At 44.1% G+C, this 21,217-nt stretch overlaps 1 protein-coding gene across 3 annotated transcripts in view; it reads left to right on the top strand.

Annotated features, from left to right (window-relative positions):
* The window catches only part of SEPTIN10 (septin 10), a 132,222-nt gene extending 111,800 nt beyond the window's left edge, over positions 1-20,422 (top strand). Inside the window, exons 9-12 of one of the 3 annotated variants that reach the window (XM_038766794.1) lie at positions 484-616; positions 10,325-10,515; positions 10,749-10,842; positions 19,002-20,422. In XM_038766794.1, coding sequence (XP_038622722.1) covers positions 484-616; positions 10,325-10,515; positions 10,749-10,842; positions 19,002-19,079 — 496 coding nt within the window. In that variant the 3' untranslated portion in view covers positions 19,080-20,422. Of the gene's footprint in view, positions 1-483; positions 617-10,324; positions 10,516-10,748; positions 10,901-19,001 lie in introns of all 3 variants that reach the window. The other 2 variants (XM_038766795.1, XM_038766797.1) reach the window with 2 other exon arrangements.
* Positions 20,423-21,217: the final 795 nt, after the last annotated feature.

Below are 21,217 nucleotides of genomic sequence, written 5' to 3'. Positions count from 1 at the left end.
CAAGTCTTTGAGAGCAGGAAGCGTGTCTAATACCTCGGTTGTACTTTCCTAAGCATTTACAACAGGGTCCTGCACGTGGTGAGTGCTCAATAAATATTTCTCTTTGGTCAACTGAAGACAATCGCATTCTCCTATTTCTCTAAGGATATTGATCAATCAATCAATCAGTCGTATTTATTGAGCGCTTACTGTGTGCAGAGCACCGTACTAAGCGCTTGGGAAGTCCAAATTGGCAACATATAGAGACAGTCCCTACCCAACAGTGGGCTCACAGTCTAAAAGGGGGAGACAGAGAACAAAACCAAACATACTAACAAAATAAAATAAATAGAATAGATATGTACAAGCAAATATTGATTCATAGCATACCAGGGTTTGCTACCTACGCCCGGCTCGTTGTGGTGGAATTTACCGGTTTCCGTATAGTTTCATTTTAGAGTAAAATTTTCTCATTTCCGTGTTTCCGTACTGTAAAATGTCTAGTCTCCAGGAAACCTACCAAGCCAAGAGACATGAATTCTTTGGTGAGCGGCAGAGGAAGGAAGAGGAGATGAAGCAGATGTTTGTGCAGAGAGTGAAGGAGAAGGAAGCGATATTGAAAGAGGCTGAAAGAGAGGTAAGTCGGGCTGCCATTTGGCTTTGTTCCAGTCTGCTGCTTTTATTATTATTATTATTAACAGAGAAGCTTGGCTCAGTGGAAAGAGTACAGGCTTGGGAGTCAGAGGTCCTGGGTTTTAATAATAATAATAATAATAATGACATTTATTAAGCACTTACTATGCGCAAAGCACCATTCTAAGCACTGGGGTGGTTACAGGGTGATCAGGTTGTCCCACGGGGGGCTCACGGTCTTCATCCCCATTTGACAGATGAGGGAACTGAGGCCCAGAGAAGTGAAGTGTTGTGTTGCCAACTTGTACTTCCCAAGCGCTTAGTACAGTGCTCTGCACATAGTAAGCACTCAATAAATACGATTGATTGATTGATTGATTGATTGATTGAAGTAAGTTGCCCAAAGTCACACAGCTGACAATTGGCAGAGCCGGGATTAGAACCCGCAACCTCTCTGTGAGCCCGCTGTTGGGTAGGGACCGTCTCTATATGTTGCCAACTTGGACTTCCCAAGCGCTTAGTACGGTGCTCTGCACACAGTAAGCGCTCAATAAATGCGATTGAATGAATGAATGGCCTTATCCATCTTACTGGGTTTTCGGAGCCTAAAATAGAAAGTCTCAGGGCTATTTAAGATTTCTCCTTGTAGGTGGCTGTTCCACAAAGCGTAAAGTCCAAATTTCTGCTAAACAGAAATAAGCATCAGAGTGCTTCCTAGAAGTATTTATTATACAGGCACACTCCACAGAAAAACTGGGTTTTGTGTCTCAAGGTTTTGCCCTAGAAGTAAATGTCGTTGATTAGGATTCATTCATTCATTTAATCAGTCGTATTTATTGAGCGCTTACTGTGTGCAGAGCACTGGACTAAGCGCTTGGGAAGTCCAAGTTGGCAACATCTAGAGACAGTCCCTACCCAACAGCGCTTACAGGAAGGGGTAGACAGACAACAAAACCAAACATATTAACAAAATAAAATAAATAGAAGAAATATGTACAAGGAAAATAAATAGTGTAATAAATATGTACTAACATATATACAGGTATATACACATATACGCGTGTCCCACATGGAACATGTGGGGAAGCAGCGTGGCTCAGTGGAAAGAGCCTGGGCTTTGGAGTCAGAGGTCAGGGGTTCAAATTCCGGCTCTGCCACTTGTCAGCTGTGTGACTTTGGGCAAGTCACTTCACTTCTCTGGGCCTCAGTTCCCTCATCTGTAAAATGGCGATTAAGACTGCGAGCCCCATGTGGGACAACCTGCTACCCCAGCGCTTAGAACAGTGCTTGGCACATAGTAAGCGCTTAACAAATACCAACATTACTATTATTATTATTATTATTATGGAACTCACCATCCCAATTTACCGATGAGGCAACCGAGGCCCAGATTCAATCCAGAACTAGGTTCTACGAGACTGCCGAATGTTACGGGTAAATCAAAATCCCACCATTCTGCTCCACCTTTCCCAGTGTTTTTCCTGCACCCTGAATTTGCTGCCCCTCTGACCCCGCTTTTCCGGTTCCCCCACCTCATTCCCTTTGTATTCTCGACTATGTTTTGCTTTTAAATTTAAATCTTAACCTTAGCATGGCTGCCCTCCATCTCCTCTCTACCCTCACCCAACTATCGCGGCCAAACCTGGGCCGTTGGAGATTAAGGCCGGGGGGGAAGCAGATGCTTAGGAGGGGCCCAATCAATCAGTTGTATTTCTGGAATCTATAATTCATGCGTTCAATCATATTTATTGAGCGCTTACTGTGTGCAGAACACTGTATTAAGCGCTTGGAAGAGTACAGTGCAACAATAAATGGACACATTCCCTGCCCACAACAAGCTTACAGTCTAGAGGGAAAGGGTGCTTTTACTGAATCCTTGGGAAAGTACAGTGGAGTAGATTTGATTTGTACATATTTATTACTCTATTTATTTATTTTACTTGCATATCTATTCTATTTATTTTGTTTTGTTAGTATGGTTTTGTTCTCTGTCTCCCCCTTTTAGACTGTGAGCCCACTGTTGGGTAGGGACCGTCTCTATATGTTGCCAACTTGTACTTCCCAAGCGCTTAGTACAGTGCTCTGCACACAGTAAGCACTCAATAAATATGATTGATTGATTGATTGATTGATTGATTTGATAGGGCGATCCCTGCCTTCAAGGATCTTCGAGTCAGCAGCGTTCCCTGGGGGATAGCAAATGAGGGGAGTGGGTGGGAGGAGATGTGGAGTTGTTGGAATAATAGTAATAATCATAATGTTGCTATTTTTTAAGCACTTACTATGTGCAAAGCACTGTTCTAAGCACTGGGGAAATACAAGGTGATCAGGTTGTCCCATGTGGGGCTCACAGTCTTAATCCCCATTTTCCAGATGAGGGAACTGAGGCACAGAGACGTTAAGTGACTTTCCCAAGGTCACACAGCTGACAAGTGGCAGAGCCGGGATTAGAACCCACAACCTCTGACTCCCAAGCCCGGGCTCTAGCCACTGGGCCACGCTGCTGCTCTTGTGCATCTGTGTGTGACTCCTGATATGGGGTGAGTGCTTGGCACATAGTAAGCGCTTAACAAATACCATGATTAATATTATTATTATTCTTAAAACATGAGTTTTCCTTAGTGCAGAGTTCTTCAAGGGCATGCGTGTTATAATAATTATAATGATGGCATTTGTTAAGCGCTTACTATGTGCAGAGTACTGTTCTAAGCTCCGGGGGGGGGGATACAAGGTGATCAAGTTGTCCCATGTGGGGCTCAGAGTCTTAATCCCCATTTTACAGATGAGGTAACTGAGGCTCAGAGAAGTTAAGTGACTTGCCCAAGGTCACACAGCAGACATGTGGCAGAGTCGGGATTCGAACCCATGACCTCTGACTCCAAAGCCCGGGTTCTTTCCACTGAGCCACGCTAGAAGCCCTGACCTTATTTTGCCTGTGTTTTTTTCATTATACGATTGGACTGTCTCAAGATGGGAGAATTAGGGAATGTTCTTCCCCCAGCACGAATGCGCTGTAGCGTAATGAGACCCAGAAGTTGACCCAAGGAGGAAGAAATGGCAAGGCATCTGTAAAAAATCAAATTATAAATTTTGGGGATGGGGAAAGATTATAGCAAGATCCCAGCGTGAGGGAGGTGGGCTTCTGCCCGGGAAAATCCAAACGACGGCAGGCAGTTAAGCGGAAAGAGCCACTGCGAGGATGTGGTGATCAAATCATTCATTCAGTCGTATTTATTGAGCGCTTACTGTGTGCAGAGCACTGTACTAAGCGCTTGGGAAGTACAAGCTGGCATATCCCCCTCAATTGAGGGCAAACTGCTACCTCAGAAGAGGCGGAGCGCATCTACATCCATTTCGATCCCCTTGTAGACCGTGAGCTCATTGTGGGCCGGAATGTGCCTGTTAGTTGTTAATAATAATAATGACTATTATTATTAATAATAATATTAAGGTATTTGTTAAGCGCTTACTATGTGCCAAGCACTGGTCTAAGCGCTGGGGTGGATTCAAGGTAATCAGGTTGTCCCACGTGGGGCTCACAGTTTTAATCTTTTAATCTTATTTAAAGTTTTAATCTTTTAGACTGTGAGCCCACTGTTGGGTAGGGACTGTCTCTATATGTTGCCAACTTGTACTTCCCAAGCGCTTAATACAGTGCTCTGCAGATAGTAAGCGCTCAATAAATACGATTGATGATGATGATGATCCCCATTTTACAGGTGAGGTAGGTAACTGAGGCCCAGAGAAGTCAAGTGGCTTGCCCAAGGTCACAGCAGACGAGTGGCAGAGCTGGGATTGGAACCCATGTCCTCTGACTCCCAACCCCTTGTTCTTTCTTCAGAGCCACAGTGCTTCTCTCTGGTTAATAATAATAATAATAATGGCATTTATTAAGCGCTTACTATGTGCGAAGCACTGTTCTAATCAATCAATCAATCAGTCGTATTTATTGAGCGCTTACTGTGTGCAGAGCACTGTACTAAGCGCTTGGGAAGTACAAGTTGGCAACATCTAGAGACGGTCCCTACCCAACAGCGGGCTCACAGTCTAGAAGGGGGAGACAGACAACAAAACAAAACATATTAACATAATAAAATACATAGAATATTCATTCATTCATATTTATTGAGCGCTTACTGTGTGCAGAGCACTGTACTAAGCGCTTGGGAAGTCCAAGTTGGCAACATATAGAGACGGTCCCTACCCAACAGTGGGCTCACAGTCTAGAAGACTGTGCTTAGTCTAGAAGGTTGCAAAGTGATCAGGTTGTCCCACGGGGGGCTCACAGTCTTAATCCCCATTTTACAGATGAGGTAACTGAGGCCCAGTACTCTCACAAGCGCTTAGTACGGTGCTCTGCGCAGTCAGCGCTCAGTAGATCCGTTTGAATCTGAAAAGCCCGGTGGTATGGTCTGAGAACTAAAGGTGGTTTTAGCTTTTAGACTGTGAGCCCACTCTTTTAGACTGTGAGCCCACTGTTGGGTAGGGACCGTCTCTATATGTGGCCAACTCGGACTTCCCAAGCGCTTAGTACAGTGCTCTGCACACAGTAAGCGCTCAATAAATACGATTGATTGATTGATTTACCTGGGCGAGTGGTGGTCGGAGGAGGGGGTGGTTAGGATTGTAGTGAAGGTGGGGGGGGTGGAGGGTCTAGGCTAAGCGTTTAGTACAGTGCTTTGCACCCAGTAAGCGCTCAATAAGTACGATTGAATGTGCTCGATTGGTCTTGGCAAGGGGAACACGCCCTGTATTTCCCCGGGGAACTGAATTGTAAAGCCGAGTTGTTATTGAGACTCCTTATTCCTTAGCCAAGGGTAGCATCTTCCGTCAGTTGTGAGAACCGCGCTGCAAATCCTGCTGAAAGACGCAGGCTGGTTGGAGTGGATAAAATCAAGAAACGTGTGTATGTGGAAAATCGGTCGAGTCGTGGTATTTATTCATTCATCCGATCGTATTTAGTGAGCACTTACTGTGTGCAGAGCACTGTACTAAGCGCTTGGGAAGTCCAAGTTGGCAACATAGAGAGACGGTCCCTACCCAACAGTGGGCTCACAGTCTAGAAGACTTATTTATGGAGCCCTAATATAATAATAATAATAATAATAATAATGGCATTTGTTAAGCGCGTGCTATGTGCACTGTTCTAAGCACTGGGGGGGATGATAATAAGAATAATGGCATTTGTTAAGCGCATGCTATGTGCACTGTTCTAAGCGCTGGGGGGGATAATAATAAGAATAATGGCATTTGTTAAGTGCGTGCTATGTGCACTGTTCTAAGCGCTGGGGGGGGATACAAGGTGATCAGGTTGTCCCACATGGGGCTCACAATCTTAATCCCCATTTTACAGATGAGGTCACTGAGGCTCAGAGAAGTTAAGCGACTTGCCCAAGGTCACACAGCAGACGTGTGGCGGAGCCGGGAGTCGAACCCATGACCTCTGACTCCCAAGCCCAGGCTCGTTCTGACCCCTTGGGAAAGTACAATATAGTAGGGTGGGTAGACATTCATTCATTCGTTCATTCAATCGTATTTATTGAGCGCTTACTGTGTGCAGAGCACTGGACTAAGCGCTTGGGAAGTACAAGTTGGCAACAGATAGAGACGGTCCCTACCCAACAGCGGGCTCGCAGTCTAGAAACGGGAGACAGAGAACAAAACAAAGCATATTAACAAAATAAAATAAATAGAATAAATAGAATAATAATAATAATAATGTTCGTATTTGTTAAGTGCTTACTATGTGCAAAGCACTGTTCTAAGCGCTGGGGTAGGTACAAGGTAATCAGATGGTCCCACGAGGGGCTCCCAGTCTTCATCCCCATTTTACAGATGAGGGAACTGAGGCCCAGAGAAGTGAAGTGACTTGCCCAATGTCACCCAGCTGACAAGTGGCGGAGCCGGGATTTGAACCCACGACCTCTGACTCCAAAGCCCGGGCTCTTTCCACCGAGCCACGCTGCTTCCCCTAAAAAAATAAAAGCTTACTATGTGCAAAGCACTGTTCTAAGGGCTGGGGAGGTTAGAAGGTGATCAGGTTGTCCCATGGGGGGCTCACAGTCTTAATCCCTGTTTTACAGATGAGGGAACTGAGGCCCAGAGAAGTGAAGTGACTTGCCCAAGGTCACACAGCTGACAGTCGGCGGAGCCGGGATTTGAACCCATGACCTCTGACTCCAAAGCCCGGGCTCTTTCCCACTGAGCCACGCTATAAAATAAATAGAGTAATAAATCTGTACAAACACATATGCAGGTGCTGTGGGGAGGGGAAGAAGGTAGGAGGGGAGGAGGGGGAGTGGAAGAAGGGGGCTCAGTCTGGGAAGGCCTCCTGGAGGAGGTGAGCTCTCAGTAGGGCCTTGAAGGGACATGTTTCCTGCCCACGAGGAGTTACCGTCTACAGGGGAAGGCAGAAATTAAAATAAGGTAATAAACGAAATGGTTGCTCACCCAATCCCACAACAGGGCAGAGCAGTGTTAAAATTACTCGAAAGGGGTAATTTTAAAACCGATGAAAGGAAACACTTCTTCACAGTGGCTTACGGGAAACATAAACTTCTCTGCATATGGACACCCTTGTAGTGTACTTTCCCAAGCCTGTAGTACAGTGCTTTGCACACAATAAAAGCACACAGTAAATACCACTGACTGTTCGATGGGAATTAAGCACTTAGTACAGTGCTCTGCACACAGTAAGCGCTCAATAAATACGATTGATGATGATTTGTGAGGATTTGGGAATTTGCCCAAAGTCACCCAGCTGATTAGTGGTGGAGCTGGGATTAGAACCCATGACCTCTGGTTCCCAAGCCCGGGCTCGTTCCATTAGGCCACGCAGCTTCTCTGATGATGATGATGGCATTTATTAAGCGCTTACTATGTGCAAAGCACTGTTCTAAGCGCAGGGGAGGTTACAGGGTAATCAGACTCTCCCACGGGGGGCTCACAGTCTTAATCCCCATTTTACAGATGAGGGAACCGAGGCCCAGAGAAGTGAAGTGACTTGCCCAAAGTCACACAGCTGACAATTGGCAGAGCCGGGATTTGAACCCATGAACTCTGACTCCAAAGCCCGGGCTCTTTCCACTGAGCCACGCTGCTTCTCTGCTAAGCGCTGGGGTGGATTCAAGCAAATATGGTTGGACACAGGCTACGTGTCCCACGGGGGGCACACATTCTTCATGCCCATTTTACAGATGAGGTAACTGAGGCACAGAGAAGTGAAGCAACTTGCCCAAGCCCAGTGTCAGTCTGGGGAGTAAATTGATCTACTCCCTCCATCCCCCGCATCTTACCTCCTTCCCTTCCCCACAGCACCTGTATATATGTATGTATGTTTGTACATATTTATTACTCTATTTATTTATTTATTTTACTTGTACCTAGCTATTCTATTTATTTTATTTTGTTAGTATGTTTGGTTTTGTTCTCTGTCTCCCCCTTCTAGACTGTGAGCCCACTGTTGGGTAGGGACTGTCTCTATATGTTGCCAGCTTGTACTTCCCAAGCGCTTAGTACAGTGGTCTGCACACAGTAAGCGCTCAATAAATACGATTGATTGATTGATTGATTGATTTTTTTTGAATGTTTTTTTTGTTTTTTAATGGTATTTGTTAAACACTTACTATGTGCTGGGCACTTTGCTTAAGCACTGGGGTAGATGCAAGGTAATCAGGTAGGGCACAGCCCCACGTGGGGTTCACAGTCTTAATCCCCATTTGACAGATGAGGGAAGCGAGGCACAGGGGTGTTAAGTGACTTGCCCAAGGTCACACAGCAGACAAGAGACAGAGCCGGGATTAGAGCCCAGGACCTCTCACTCCCGGGTTCTTGCCCTTTTTCCACCAGGCCATGCTGTGAGATGCCCTTAATAATAATAATAATAATAATAATAATAATAATAATAATAATAATAATGGCATATATGTTTGTTTATATGTTTGTATATATGTTTGTACGTATTTATTACTCCATTTTATTTGTACATGTTTATTCTATTTATTTTATTTTGTTAATATGTTTTGTGTTGTTCTGTCTCCCCCTTCTAGACTGTGAGCCCACTGTTGGGTAGGGACCGTCTCTATATGTTGCCAACTTGTACTTCCCAAGCGCTTAGTACAGTGCTCTGCACACAGTAATTGCTCAATAAATACGATTGAATGAATGAAATGGCATTTATTAAGCACTTACTATGTGCCAAGCACTGTTCTAAGCGCTGGGGAGGTTACAAGGTGATCAGGTTGTCCCACAGGGGGCTCACAGTCTTCATAATGATAATAATAGTAACAATAACTGTAATAATAATTATGGTGGTACTTGTTAAGTGCTTACTATGTGCCAGGCCCTGAACTAAGCACTGGGACAAATACAAGGTAATTGGATCGGACACAGTCCCTGTCCCGCACAGGGCTCACAGACCTCATCCCCATTTTCCAGATGAGGTAACTGAGGCCCAGAGAAGTGAAGTGACTTGCCCAAAGTCACACAGCTGACAGTTGGCGGAGCAGGATTTGAACCCATGACCTCTGACTCCAAAGCCCAGGCTCTTTCCACTGGGCCATGCTGCTTCTCTATGAAGTGATTTCTAATTTAAGTGATTTCTAGTGGGAATCCATCTAGACTGTAAGCTCGTTGTGGGCTGGGAACGTGTCTATCGAGTCTGTTGCATTGTTCTCTTGCAAGCGCTTAGTAGAGTGCCCCGGCCACAGGAAGCGTTCAATAAATAGCATAGGTTGACTGAATGATGGAGATGGGGCAGGTGGGGCAGTCTATGGCCATCCAGGAGAGCAGAGTCCTCCCCGGGTGTCTCCAGGTAATGGTAATAATAGTAATAATAACGATAATAATAATAATTGTCATACTTTTTAAGCGCTTACTATGTGCCAGGCCCTGAACTAAGCACTGGGGCAAATACAAGGTAATTGGATCAGACACAGTCCCTGTCCCACATAGGGCTCACAAGCTTCATCCCCAATTTCCAGATAATAATAATAATAATAATAATGATGGCATTTATTAAGTGCTTACTATGTGCCCTAAAGCACTGCTCTAAGCGCTGGGGAGTTTACAAGGTGATCAGGTTGTCCCACGAGGGGCTCACAGTCTTCATCCCCATTTTACAGATGAGGGAACTGAGGCCCAGAGAAGTGAAGTGACTTGCCCAAAGTCACACAGCTGACAAGTGGCAGAGCCGGGATTTGAACCCATGACCTCTGACTCCAAAGCCCGGGCTCTTTCCACTGAGCCACGCTGCTTCCCAGATGAGGCCCAGAGAAGTGAAATGACTTGCCCAACGTCACCCAGCTGACGAGCGGCAGAGCCGGGACTGGAACCCAGGTCCTTCCGATTCCCAGTCCCAGGCTCTGTCCGCTGGGCCTCGCCACTCCCAAGTAATAATAATAATATCATTTATTAAGCGCTTACTATGTGCAAAGCACTGTTCTAAGCGCTGGGGAGGTTACAAGGTGATCAGGTTGCCCCTCAGGGGGCTCATAGTCTTCATCCCCATTTTCCAGATGAGGCCCAGAGAAGTGAAGTGCCTTGCGCAAAGTCACACAGCTGACAGTCGGCAGAGCCGGGATTTGAACCCACGACCTCGGCCTCCCAAGCCCGGGCTCTTTCCGCCGAGCCACGCTCCTCCCCCGGCCCCCGTCAGAGACGGCGTCTCGGGCCGAAGGGCTTTGCTCAGGCTCTCGTGTGGTGTGTCTTACAGCTACAGGCCAAATTCGAACACCTTAAAAGGCGCCACCAAGAAGAAAGACTGAAACTGGAGGAAAAAAGAAAACTTCTGGAAGACGAGCTGCTTGCCTTCAGCAAAAGGAAAGCTGCCTCGGACATGATTCACGCCCAGGGTTTCACGTGCACGCCTAATGCCAGCATAAAGAAGGACAAGGACCGTAAGAAGTGAGTATGGATGGAGACTTAGGGTAGCCATCGAAGAAACCGGTTACGTCGCCCAAAAATCTCCTCAGGAGCGTCGCTCTGTGAGAACCGCGGCCTCCCAAATTGACTGGTCGACGGCCGCGGCCTTTTGGGACCCCCGAAACCCCCCGTTATAAAGCCGTTAGTCGTTTTCGGATGTCTCGTTCAGAGTCCGCTGTCACTAAATCTCTGAGGTTGTCTTTTGTTCCAACAAGGGATCCGGGCTTTCGATTCGAACTCCTGTGCTTCGATGTCAGAGCCTGTGAAATGGTGGACATTCACGGACAGAAAGAGGCAGAGAAAGAGAAGGTAGAGAGGGCCAGAGTCTCATTTGGGGGCGGCCAGGAGTAGCGTTTGGAGGAAACTGGTGAGGCCTAGAGGTTTGGGTATGTTTTCAGTGTTGTAGAATTAAATTAGCTGCCGTCTCTGTATAGTTTAAGGTTTCCTTCCGTCGTCTCTTTCTCTCTTCCCGTGCGTCTGCCTCTGTGCTGCTTTTTGGGGGAAACTGCAGTGGCCCGATTTCGTTACACGCCTATCCATTCCCCGTCTGGATCTCCCAAAACGTACTCCAGCCGGGAACCCAGGCTCACCGTCCTCAGCCGTGCGGCCCGTTATCCTCCGGGGCTGAGCCTCGGCCCCGGGGACCTCTCCCACTCTCCCGAGAAACTGCTTAAAATCCCAAGAGTTGGAATTAAATGCTCTTAAAAAAGAAAAAAAGACACCCCCCCCACCCAGTTTTTGCCTTAGGTGGGATGGGCAATTGGCATATTTGGGTATCATTTGTCCGTCTCTTGGCTTTCGCAGCTTTTGAGTATTTTTAGAGGGGCGAGGGAATGATTGCAAATGATTTATCCCAACATGGAATTTTTTAAAAGCTTGCCTGTAATACTATAAGCGCTTAGTACAGTGCTCTGCACACAGTAAGCGCTCATGGCATATCTGGATATCATTTGTCCGTCCCTTGGCTTTCGCAGCTTTTGAGTATTTTTAGAGGGGCGAGGGAAAGATTGCAAATGATTTATTCCGACATGGAATTTTTCAAAGCTTACCTGTAATACTATAAGCGCTTAGTACAGTGCTGTGCACACAGTAAGCGCTCATGGCATATTTGGATGTCATTTGTCCGTCCCTTGGCTTTCGCAGCTTTTGAGTATTTTTAGAGGGGCGAGGGAATGATTGCAAATGGTTTATTCCGACATGGAATTTTTCAAAGCTTACCTGTAATACTATAAGCGCTTAGTACAGTGCTCTGCACACAGTAAGCGCTCATGGCATATTTGGATATCATTTGTCCGTCCCTTGGCTTTCGCAGCTTTTGAGTATTTTTAGAGGGACGAGGGAAAGATTGCAAATGGTTTATTCCGACATGGAATTTTTCAAAGCTTACCTATAATACTATAAGCGCTTAGTACAGTGCTCTGCACACAGTAAGCGCTCATGGCATATTTGGATATCATTTGTCCGTCCCTTGGCTTTCGCAGCTTTTGAGTATTTTTAGAGGGACGAGGGAAAGATTGCAAATGGTTTATTCCGACATGGAATTTTTCAAAGCTTACCTATAATACTATAAGCGCTTAGTACAGTGCTCTGCACACAGTAAGCGCTCATGGCATATTTGGATACCATTTGTCCGTCCCTTGGCTTTCACAGCTGTTGAGTATTTTTAGAGGGGTGAAGGAACGATTGCAAATGGTTTATTCCAACATGGAATTTTTCAAAGCTTACCTATAATACTATAAGCGCTTAGTACAGTGCTCTGCACACAGCGCTCATGGCACATTTGGATATCATTTGTCCGTCTCTTGGCTTTCACAGCTTTTGAGTATTTTTAGAGGGGCGAGGGAACGATTGCAAATGGTTTATTCCAACATGGAATTTTTCAAAGCTTACCTATAATACTATAAGCGCTTAGTACAGTGCTCTGCACACAGCGCTCATGGCACATTTGGATATCATTTGTCCGTCTCTTGGCTTTCACAGCTTTTGAGTATTTTTAGAGGGGCGAGGGAATGATTGCAAATGGTTTATCCCAACATGGAATTTTTTAAAAGCTTGCCTGTAATACTATAAGCGCTTAGTACAGTGCTCTGCACACAGTAAGCGCTCATGGCATATCTGGATATCATTTGTCCGTCCCTTGGCTTTCGCAGCTTTTGAGTATTTTTAGAGGGGCGAGGGAAAGATTGCAAATGATTTATTCCGACATGGAATTTTTCAAAGCTTACCTGTAATACTATAAGCGCTTAGTACAGTGCTCTGCACACAGTAAGCGCTCATGGCATATCTGGATATCATTTGTCCGTCCCTTGGCTTTCGCAGCTTTTGAGTATTTTTAGAGGGGCGAGGGAATGATTGCAAATGGTTTATTCCGACATGGAATTTTTCAAAGCTTACCTGTAATACTATAAGCGCTTAGTACAGTGCTCTGCACACAGTAAGCGCTCATGGCACATTTGGATATCATTTGTCCGTCCCTTGGCTTTCGCAGCTTTTGAGTATTTTTAGAGGGGCGAGGGAATGATTGCAGATGGTTTATTCCGGCATGGAATTTTTCAAAGCTTACCTATAATACTATAAGCGCTTAGTACAGTGCTCTGCACACAGTAAGCGCTCATGGCATATTTGGATATCATTTGTCCGTCCCTTGGCTTTCGCAGCTTTTGAGTATTTTTAGAGGGACGAGGGAAAGATTGCAAATGGTTTATTCCAACATGGAATTTTTCAAAGCTTACCTATAATACTATAAGCGCTTAGTACAGTGCTCTGCACACAGTAAGCGCTCATGGCATATTTGGATACCATTTGTCCGTCCCTTGGCTTTCACAGCTGTTGAGTATTTTTAGAGGGGTGAAGGAACGATTGCAAATGGTTTATTCCAACATGGAATTTTTCAAAGCTTACCTATAATACTATAAGCGCTTAGTACAGTGCTCTGCACACAGCGCTCATGGCACATTTGGATATCATTTGTCCGTCTCTTGGCTTTCACAGCTTTTGAGTATTTTTAGAGGGGCGAGGGAACGATTGCAAATGGTTTATTCCAACATGGAATTTTTCAAAGCTTACCTATAATACTATAAGCGCTTAGTACAGTGCTCTGCACACAGCGCTCATGGCACATTTGGATATCATTTGTCCGTCTCTTGGCTTTCACAGCTTTTGAGTATTTTTAGAGGGGCGAGGGAACGATTGCAAATGGTTTATTCCAGCATGGAATTTTTCAAAGCTTACCTGTAATACTATAAGCGCTTAGTACAGTGCTCTGCACACAGTAAGCGCTCATGGCATATCTGGATATCATTTGTCCGTCCCTTGGCTTTCGCAGCTTTTGAGTATTTTTAGAGGGGCGAGGGAACGATTGCAAATGGTTTATTCTGGCATGGAATTTTTCAAAGCTTACCTGTAATACTATAAGCGCTTAGTACAGTGCTCTGCACACAGTAAGCGCTCATGGCATATTTGGATATCATTTGTCCGTCCCTTGGCTTTCGCAGCTTTTGAGTATTTTTAGAGGGGCGAGGGAATGATTGCAGATGGTTTATTCCGGCATGGAATTTTTCAAAGCTTACCTGTAATACTATTCATCCACTCAGTCACATTTGCTGAGCATTGACTGCGTTCAAAGCACTGTGCTAAGCACTTGGGAGAGTACAGTTCCTGGCATTCACAGCTTTTGAGTACTTTTAGAGGGGTGAGGGAATGATCGCAAATGGTTTATTCTGACGTGGAATTTGAAAAGCTTACCTGTAATACTACCCGACTTGTACTTCCCAAGCGCTTAGCACAGTGCTCTGCACACAGCCAGTGCTCAATAAATAAATAAATTATATATCATATAATATTATATATTATATAAATAAATAAATTGAATGAATGAATTCATCTATTCAGTCATATATACTGAGCATTTACTGTGTTCAAAGCACTGTACTAACACTTGGGAGAGTACAATGTGCATCGTGAATTCTGAGACCGTTCATTTTTTTTTAAAAAAAGGTTTAATATTCAGATTGTCACCACGGCGAAGGCTACAATTAATATATTGCAACAGAAAATTGATATCCTCTTGCCGTCAATCAGCGGGTGCTATTTATTGATGGCCTGCGTGCAGATTGTAACGAAAGGCCTTTTCGTTTCCATCTCTGTTGGTTCGCGTCGCATTTGCTACGTGGATGAAACCGAAGTCGTGTTCTATTTAGAGAAAGTAGGCGTTTTGCACTCGGTTTCCTTTTAAAACGAAAGGAATAGTTCACCTGACCGTGTTGTACGAGTGAGAGTTCGTATGAAAGCACTTTTCTTCTCTCCTTGTGACGGAACAGCAGGTTAGCCGGCCCGGAGATGGAGCGGAGATTTCTCCCCACGCCTTCCCCCCGGGAAAGTTCTTTGGCATAGGAAGTCGGTTTTCCATCTGGTTTCTTCAGCTGGAGCACAGATAGTTTGAGGGGAGGAGGAACAGAAGGGGAGAGAGGATCCAGACGAGGGAAGTTGGGGTTCGCTGGGAAAAATAATAATTTTAGTATTTGTTGAGCCCTTACTATGTGCCAGGCACTGTACTAAGCACTGGAGTAGGTAATAATTCATTCAATCGTGTTTATTGAGCGCTCATTGTGTGCAGAGCACTGAACTAAGCGCTTGGGAAGTACAAGTTGGCAACATATGGAGACGGCCCCTACCCAATAACGGGCTCACAGTCTAGATTCATTCATTCATTCAGTCGTATTTGTTGAGCGCTTACTGTGTGCAGAGCACTGTACTAAGCGCTTGGGAAGTCCAGGTTGGCAACATATAGAGACGGCCCCTACCCAACAACGGGCTCATTCATTCAGTCATATTTATTGAGTGCATACTGTGTGCAGAGTACTGTACTAAGCGCTTGGGAAGTACAAGTTGGCAACATATAGAGACGGTCCCTACCCAACAACAGGCTCACAGTCTAGATTCATTCATTCATTCAATCGTATTTATTGAGCGCTTACTGTGTGCAGAGCACTGTACTAAGCGATTGGGAAGTGCAAGTTGGCAACATATAGAGACGGTCCCTACCCAACAGCGGGCTCACAGTCTAGATTCATTCATTCATTCAATCGTATTTATTGAGCGCTTACTGTGTGCAGAGCACTTTACTAAGCGATTGGGAAGTGCAAGTTGGCAACATATAGAGACGGCCCCTACCCAACAGCTTGCTCACAGTCTAGAAGGGGGAGACAGAGAACGAAACATATTAACAAAATAAAATAAATAGAATAGATATGTACAAATAAAATGAATAGAGTAATAAATGGTATTTATTAAGTGCTTACTATGTGCAAAGCACTGTTCTAAGCACTGGGGAGGCTACAAGGTGATCAGGTTGTCCCATGTGGGGCTCACAGTCTTAATCCTCATTTTCCAGATGAGGTAACTGAGGCCCAGAGACGTTAACTGACTTGTCCAAGATCACACAGCAGTTAAGTGGCAGAGCCGGGATTAGAACCCAGGTCCCGTGCCTCCCAGGCCCGAGCTCTTTCCCCTAAACCATGCTGCTGCTTCTCATCTGGTAATAATAATAATAATAATAATGGTATTTGTTAAGCGCTTACTATGTGCAAAGCACTGTTCTAAGCACTGGGGAGGTTACAAGGTGATCAGGTTGTCCCACAGGGGGCTCACAGTCTTAATCCCCATTTTCCAGATGAGGGAACTGAGGCCCAGGGAAGTGAAGTGACTTGCCCAAAGTCACACAGCTGACAGTTGGCGGGGCTGGGATTTGAACCCGTGACCTCTGACTCCAAAGCCTGGGCTCTTTGCATTGAGCCACGCTGGTACTCCTTCTCAGTGCTTAGTTCAGTGATCTGCACACAGTAAGCACTTACCCAGCCTAATTCGCTTGTATAGATCCCAGCGCTTAGTACAGTGCCTGGCACATTAAGCGCTTAATAAATGCCACCACTTTCACTAGTTATTATTAAGAAATACTGATACTATTACTATTATTCGAACGTGACCAGGAAACATCAGAAACGACCACTAGATGTCACCAGAGAGTGTATATAGATATATATGTATATAGATACATATATCTAATAATAATAATAATAATAATGGTATTTGTTAAGCGCTTACTATGTGCAAAGCACTGTTCTAAGCGTTGGGGAGGTTACAAAGTGATCAGGTTGTCCCACAGAGCGCTCACAGTCAATCCCCATTTTACAGATGAGGTAACTGACACACAGAGAAGTGAAGTGACTTGCCCCAATAATAATAATAATAATAATAATAATAATAATAATAATAATAATAATGGCATTTGTTAAGCGCTTACTATGTGCAAAGCACTGTTCTAAACGTTGGGGAGGTTACAGAGTGATCAGGTTGTCCCACAGAGGGCTCACAGTCAATCCCCATTTTACAGATGAGGTAACTGAGGCACAGAGAAGTGAAGTGACTTGCCATAATAATAATAATCATAATAATGGCATTTGTTAAGCGCTTACTATGTGCAAAGCACTGTTCTAAACGTTGGGGAGGTTACAGAGTGATCAGGTTGTCCCACAGAGGGCTCACAGTCAATCCCCATTTTACAGATGAGGTAACTGAGGCACAGAGAAGTGAAGTGACTTGCCATAATAATAATAATAATAATAATGGCATTTGTTAAGCGCTTACTATATGCAAAGCACTGCTCTAAGCACTGGGAAGGATACAAGGTGATCAGGTTGTCCCACGGAGGGCTCACAGTCAGTCCCCATTTTACAGATGAGGTCACTGAGGTCCAGAGAATAATAATAATAATAATAATAATAATAATAATAATAATAATAATAATAATAATGGCATTTATTAAGTGCTTACTATGTGCGAAACACTGTTCTAAGTGCTGGTGAGGTTACAAGGTGATCAGGTTGTCCCACGGAGGGCTCACAGTCAGTCCCCATTTTGCAGATGAGGTCACTGAGGCCTAGAGAAGTGAAGTGACTTGCCCAAAGTCACACAGCTGGCAGTTGGAGCCGGGATTTGAACCCATGGCCACTGTCTCCAAAGCCCTTGCTCCTTCCACTGAGCCACGCTGCTTCTCAGATATAGATACGTATATTTATATTATAATAATAATTATGGTATTTGTTAAGCGCTTACTGTCTGCCAAGCACTGTTCTAAGTGCTGGATAATGGTATTTCATTCATTCATTCAATCGTATTTATTGAGCGCTTACTGTGTGCAGAGCACTGTACTAAGCGCTTGGGAAGTCCAAGTTGGCAACATCTAGAGACAGTCCCTACCCAACAGTGGGCTCACAGTCTAAAAGGGGGAGACAGAGAACAAAACCAAACATACTAACAAAATAAAATAAATAGAATAGATATGTACAAGTAAAATAAATAAATAAATAAATAGAGTAACAAATATGTACAAACATATATACATGTATACAGGATATACATATATACATGTCCTCCCATGTCCTCCGACTCCTAAGCCCGGGCTCTTGCTACTAAGCCACGCTATCTATCTATCTATCTATCTATCTATCTATCTATCTATCTATCTATCTATCCACCCATCCATCATCCATCATTTATCTATCTATCTATCTATCTATCTATCTATCTATCTATCTACCTATCATCTATCTATATCATCTATCTATACTATCTATCTATCTATCTATCTATCTATCTATCTATATCTATCTACCTATCTATCATCTATCTATCTATCCATCTATCTGTCTATCCATCATCCATCATCTATCTATCTATCTATCTATCTATTTATCCATCTATATCTATCTATCTATCTATCTATCATCTATCTGTACTATCTATCTATCATCTATCTATCTATCTATCTATCTGTCCATCTGTCTATCCATCTATCTATCTATATCTATCTATCCATCCATCCATCCATCCACTATCTATCTACCTATCTATCTATCTATCTATCTATCTATCTATCTATCTATCTATCCATCCATCTATCTATCATCTAACTATCCACTTAGAAGAGTGTAGATTCCGGGACCCAGGCACAGAGAGCAGTCTTTTAAGTGAATACACATTTGATTTGAAACTGGATTCAGTAGACTAATAGAAGAGCAATAAGGGGAATTTCTTTCACTTTTGGTAATTTTGAAAAAAAATTTCCTGCCCAGTACTTAGGCAGACAACGTTTGGAAGTGTAATTTGGGGTGTCACCAAAGAGCTTTCCTTCTGGACAGGGCGTTGGGAGTGAGTTGTTTTCCCGCTTTAGAAATTTCCTGAACTTTCCTCATTACCTATAAAAATAACAATAATAATACCTATGTGCAGGGCTTAGCCTGTTGGGCCGTCACACACCTTCATCAACTTCTATAAGCTTGTAAAATTCTAAAAATTGATTCGTTTGCCAAAATCTTATGAAACATAGTATTTAACCTCTTGTGAGTTTTTTTGGTTTTTTTTTTTTTCATCTCTTTGTGCAGAACTGACAACTTTTTTTTCTCTTTCAGTTCCGGCTTTATGTAATACACACGTTCCGGATATATGTAGCATCAATGGTTATTACACGCAAGTTATTAAAAATTTAAGAGTATGCTTTGATATTTTTTGGGGGTGCCGTTTTTCTTTGTATCACACTAAGGATGTGTCCGGTGAATGGCCTTCTATCGCTGCCGATTATGGAAAAATACTGTCAGAGGTCAACACCGATGTAAGTTCCTGATCTCAGCCTTTTCCGTTTTAATGGCTGTTTCTTGAAAACTGCTGCTTTGAGATGCTCTTCGATCATCTCAGGGCATCAAGAATTTACCGGCACTCTGAAGCTCATCTTACCAAAGAGAAATCTCCGTGCCATTAATACCCAGCCCTCGTTCAGTTTGGTCGCTGAATTATGTTTCGTATTCAAGTGACTACGAACAAAAGCGATTCTGAAGACGTTTCGTTGGTTGAACACTCTAAATGCTATTTAATGTCATGTTCGGAGCACTGTTGAAATTTCCTAAATACCAGAAAAGCGTTAAATATCGGAGTTTGTAAACCTTGTATTAGTATCATTAACAATATTTAATGTATTTTTATCGAAAGTGTATCCAACTAGGGGACATAACCCAAGGCTTTTGTAATAGAAGTATATCATAGTTTGCTTCTGTGCTACTTGTATTTTTTTTACTAACGAGTATCTTTGTAACTAACATAACGAGATCGAATCAAAAAGGGAAAAAGAAATCACGCCAATCTACACGAGCCACGTTTGCTGGTGACTGTGTCACCCTGGAAGCTGCCCATAATGGTTCATTTGGGAGTTACCACCTCAATTTCATCCGTACCTCTTTCCGCCTCAGTCAATCGGTCCTCCGCAGGTAAACTTTAAAGCGCACCGATGCCTCACTCAATCGGTCCTCCCCAGGTAAACTTTAAAGCGCACCGATGCCTTAATATTTTAGAGGTCTAGAAAACTTGAAACCAAGTCCTAGCTTGGGGCTTTTTCGACTTTGAGTTATTCCAATAATTAAATGATTTTGAGTTCATCCTAAATAAGCGTCCTCGGAGGATGTAATTTTTCCGTTATTTTGTACTTGAATAGTTTTGAAATAAAGATGACACTTAGCTCTTGACAAATAAAAGTACATGTATGTATAGCTATATATATACACACACATATATATATTCGCACTTATTCTAATGTCTAAATCACTTTTAATTTCTCACCTGTGTGATTGGGAACTTCAATCTTAACTTTTCTCGTTTCTTCCCAAGTGTCGAGATTGAAAGGGAAGGGGCCACACACGAGTCGAGTTATTGAGTTATTCCAATAATTAAGTGATTTCTAATTCGCCCTAAATTAAGCGTCCTCGGAGGATGTAATTTTTCCGTTATTTTGTACTTGAATAGTTTTGAAATAAAGATGACACTTAGCTCTTGACAAATAAAAGTACATGTATGTATAGCTATATATATACACACATATATATATATATTCACACTTATGCTAGTGTCTAAATCACTTTTAATTTCTCACCTGTGTGATTGGGAACTTCAATCTTAACTTTTCTCGTTTCTTCCCAAGTGTCGAGATTGAAAGGGAAGGGGCCACACACGAGGGTTGTCACCCCGATTGCTCGACCGCCTTCGATACGGGTGGGCCTGTGGCCCAACCCCTTCCTCCCGTCTCCAGGGCCCGGTCCTGGGGCTGGTCAGCCCTGAGGAGAAGCTGCCTGTGGTCTCACCCCTCCAAGGAGCGTCAGGGTTCAGTCATCATCCCCCTGAATGCCCTTCGGGAGAGTCGTCCCAAGCGGGGCCGCACGAAGTCCAGAAGGCTCGGCGGGGGCTCGTTCAACGACCCAGCCTAGGATTTTCAGCAGGGAGGAGAGGCCCGGATCCCGGTGGGAGCTGTTTTCGTACTGTCGTCCATCCTTCGCGGCCTTTGACCACTCTCTTCCCTCCTCCCCTTCTCCTATAGGGGATTCTTCACCTTCCTTGGACAGGGTAACCCTCTGTCCCCACAGTATAGGTGGAGGGATCCAGCCCGGCTCTGAGTTGCCTCTGTCAAGCTCTATTCTGTGTTACGTCGCACTAGTGCCTCGGGCAGGAAACGGTTTTCCCAGAATCATTCATTCAATCGTATTTATTGAGCGCTTACTGTATGCAGATCACGGTACTAAGCGCTTGGGAAGTACAAGTTGGCAACATATAGAGACGGTCCCTACCCAACAGTGGGCTCACAGTC

Source organism: Tachyglossus aculeatus, chromosome 2, assembly GCF_015852505.1.
Source record: "Tachyglossus aculeatus isolate mTacAcu1 chromosome 2, mTacAcu1.pri, whole genome shotgun sequence".
Taxonomy (NCBI): domain Eukaryota; kingdom Metazoa; phylum Chordata; class Mammalia; order Monotremata; family Tachyglossidae; genus Tachyglossus; species Tachyglossus aculeatus.
Note: the sequence above shows the minus strand (reverse complement) of the source record. Positions and strands in the feature narration are given on the sequence as shown.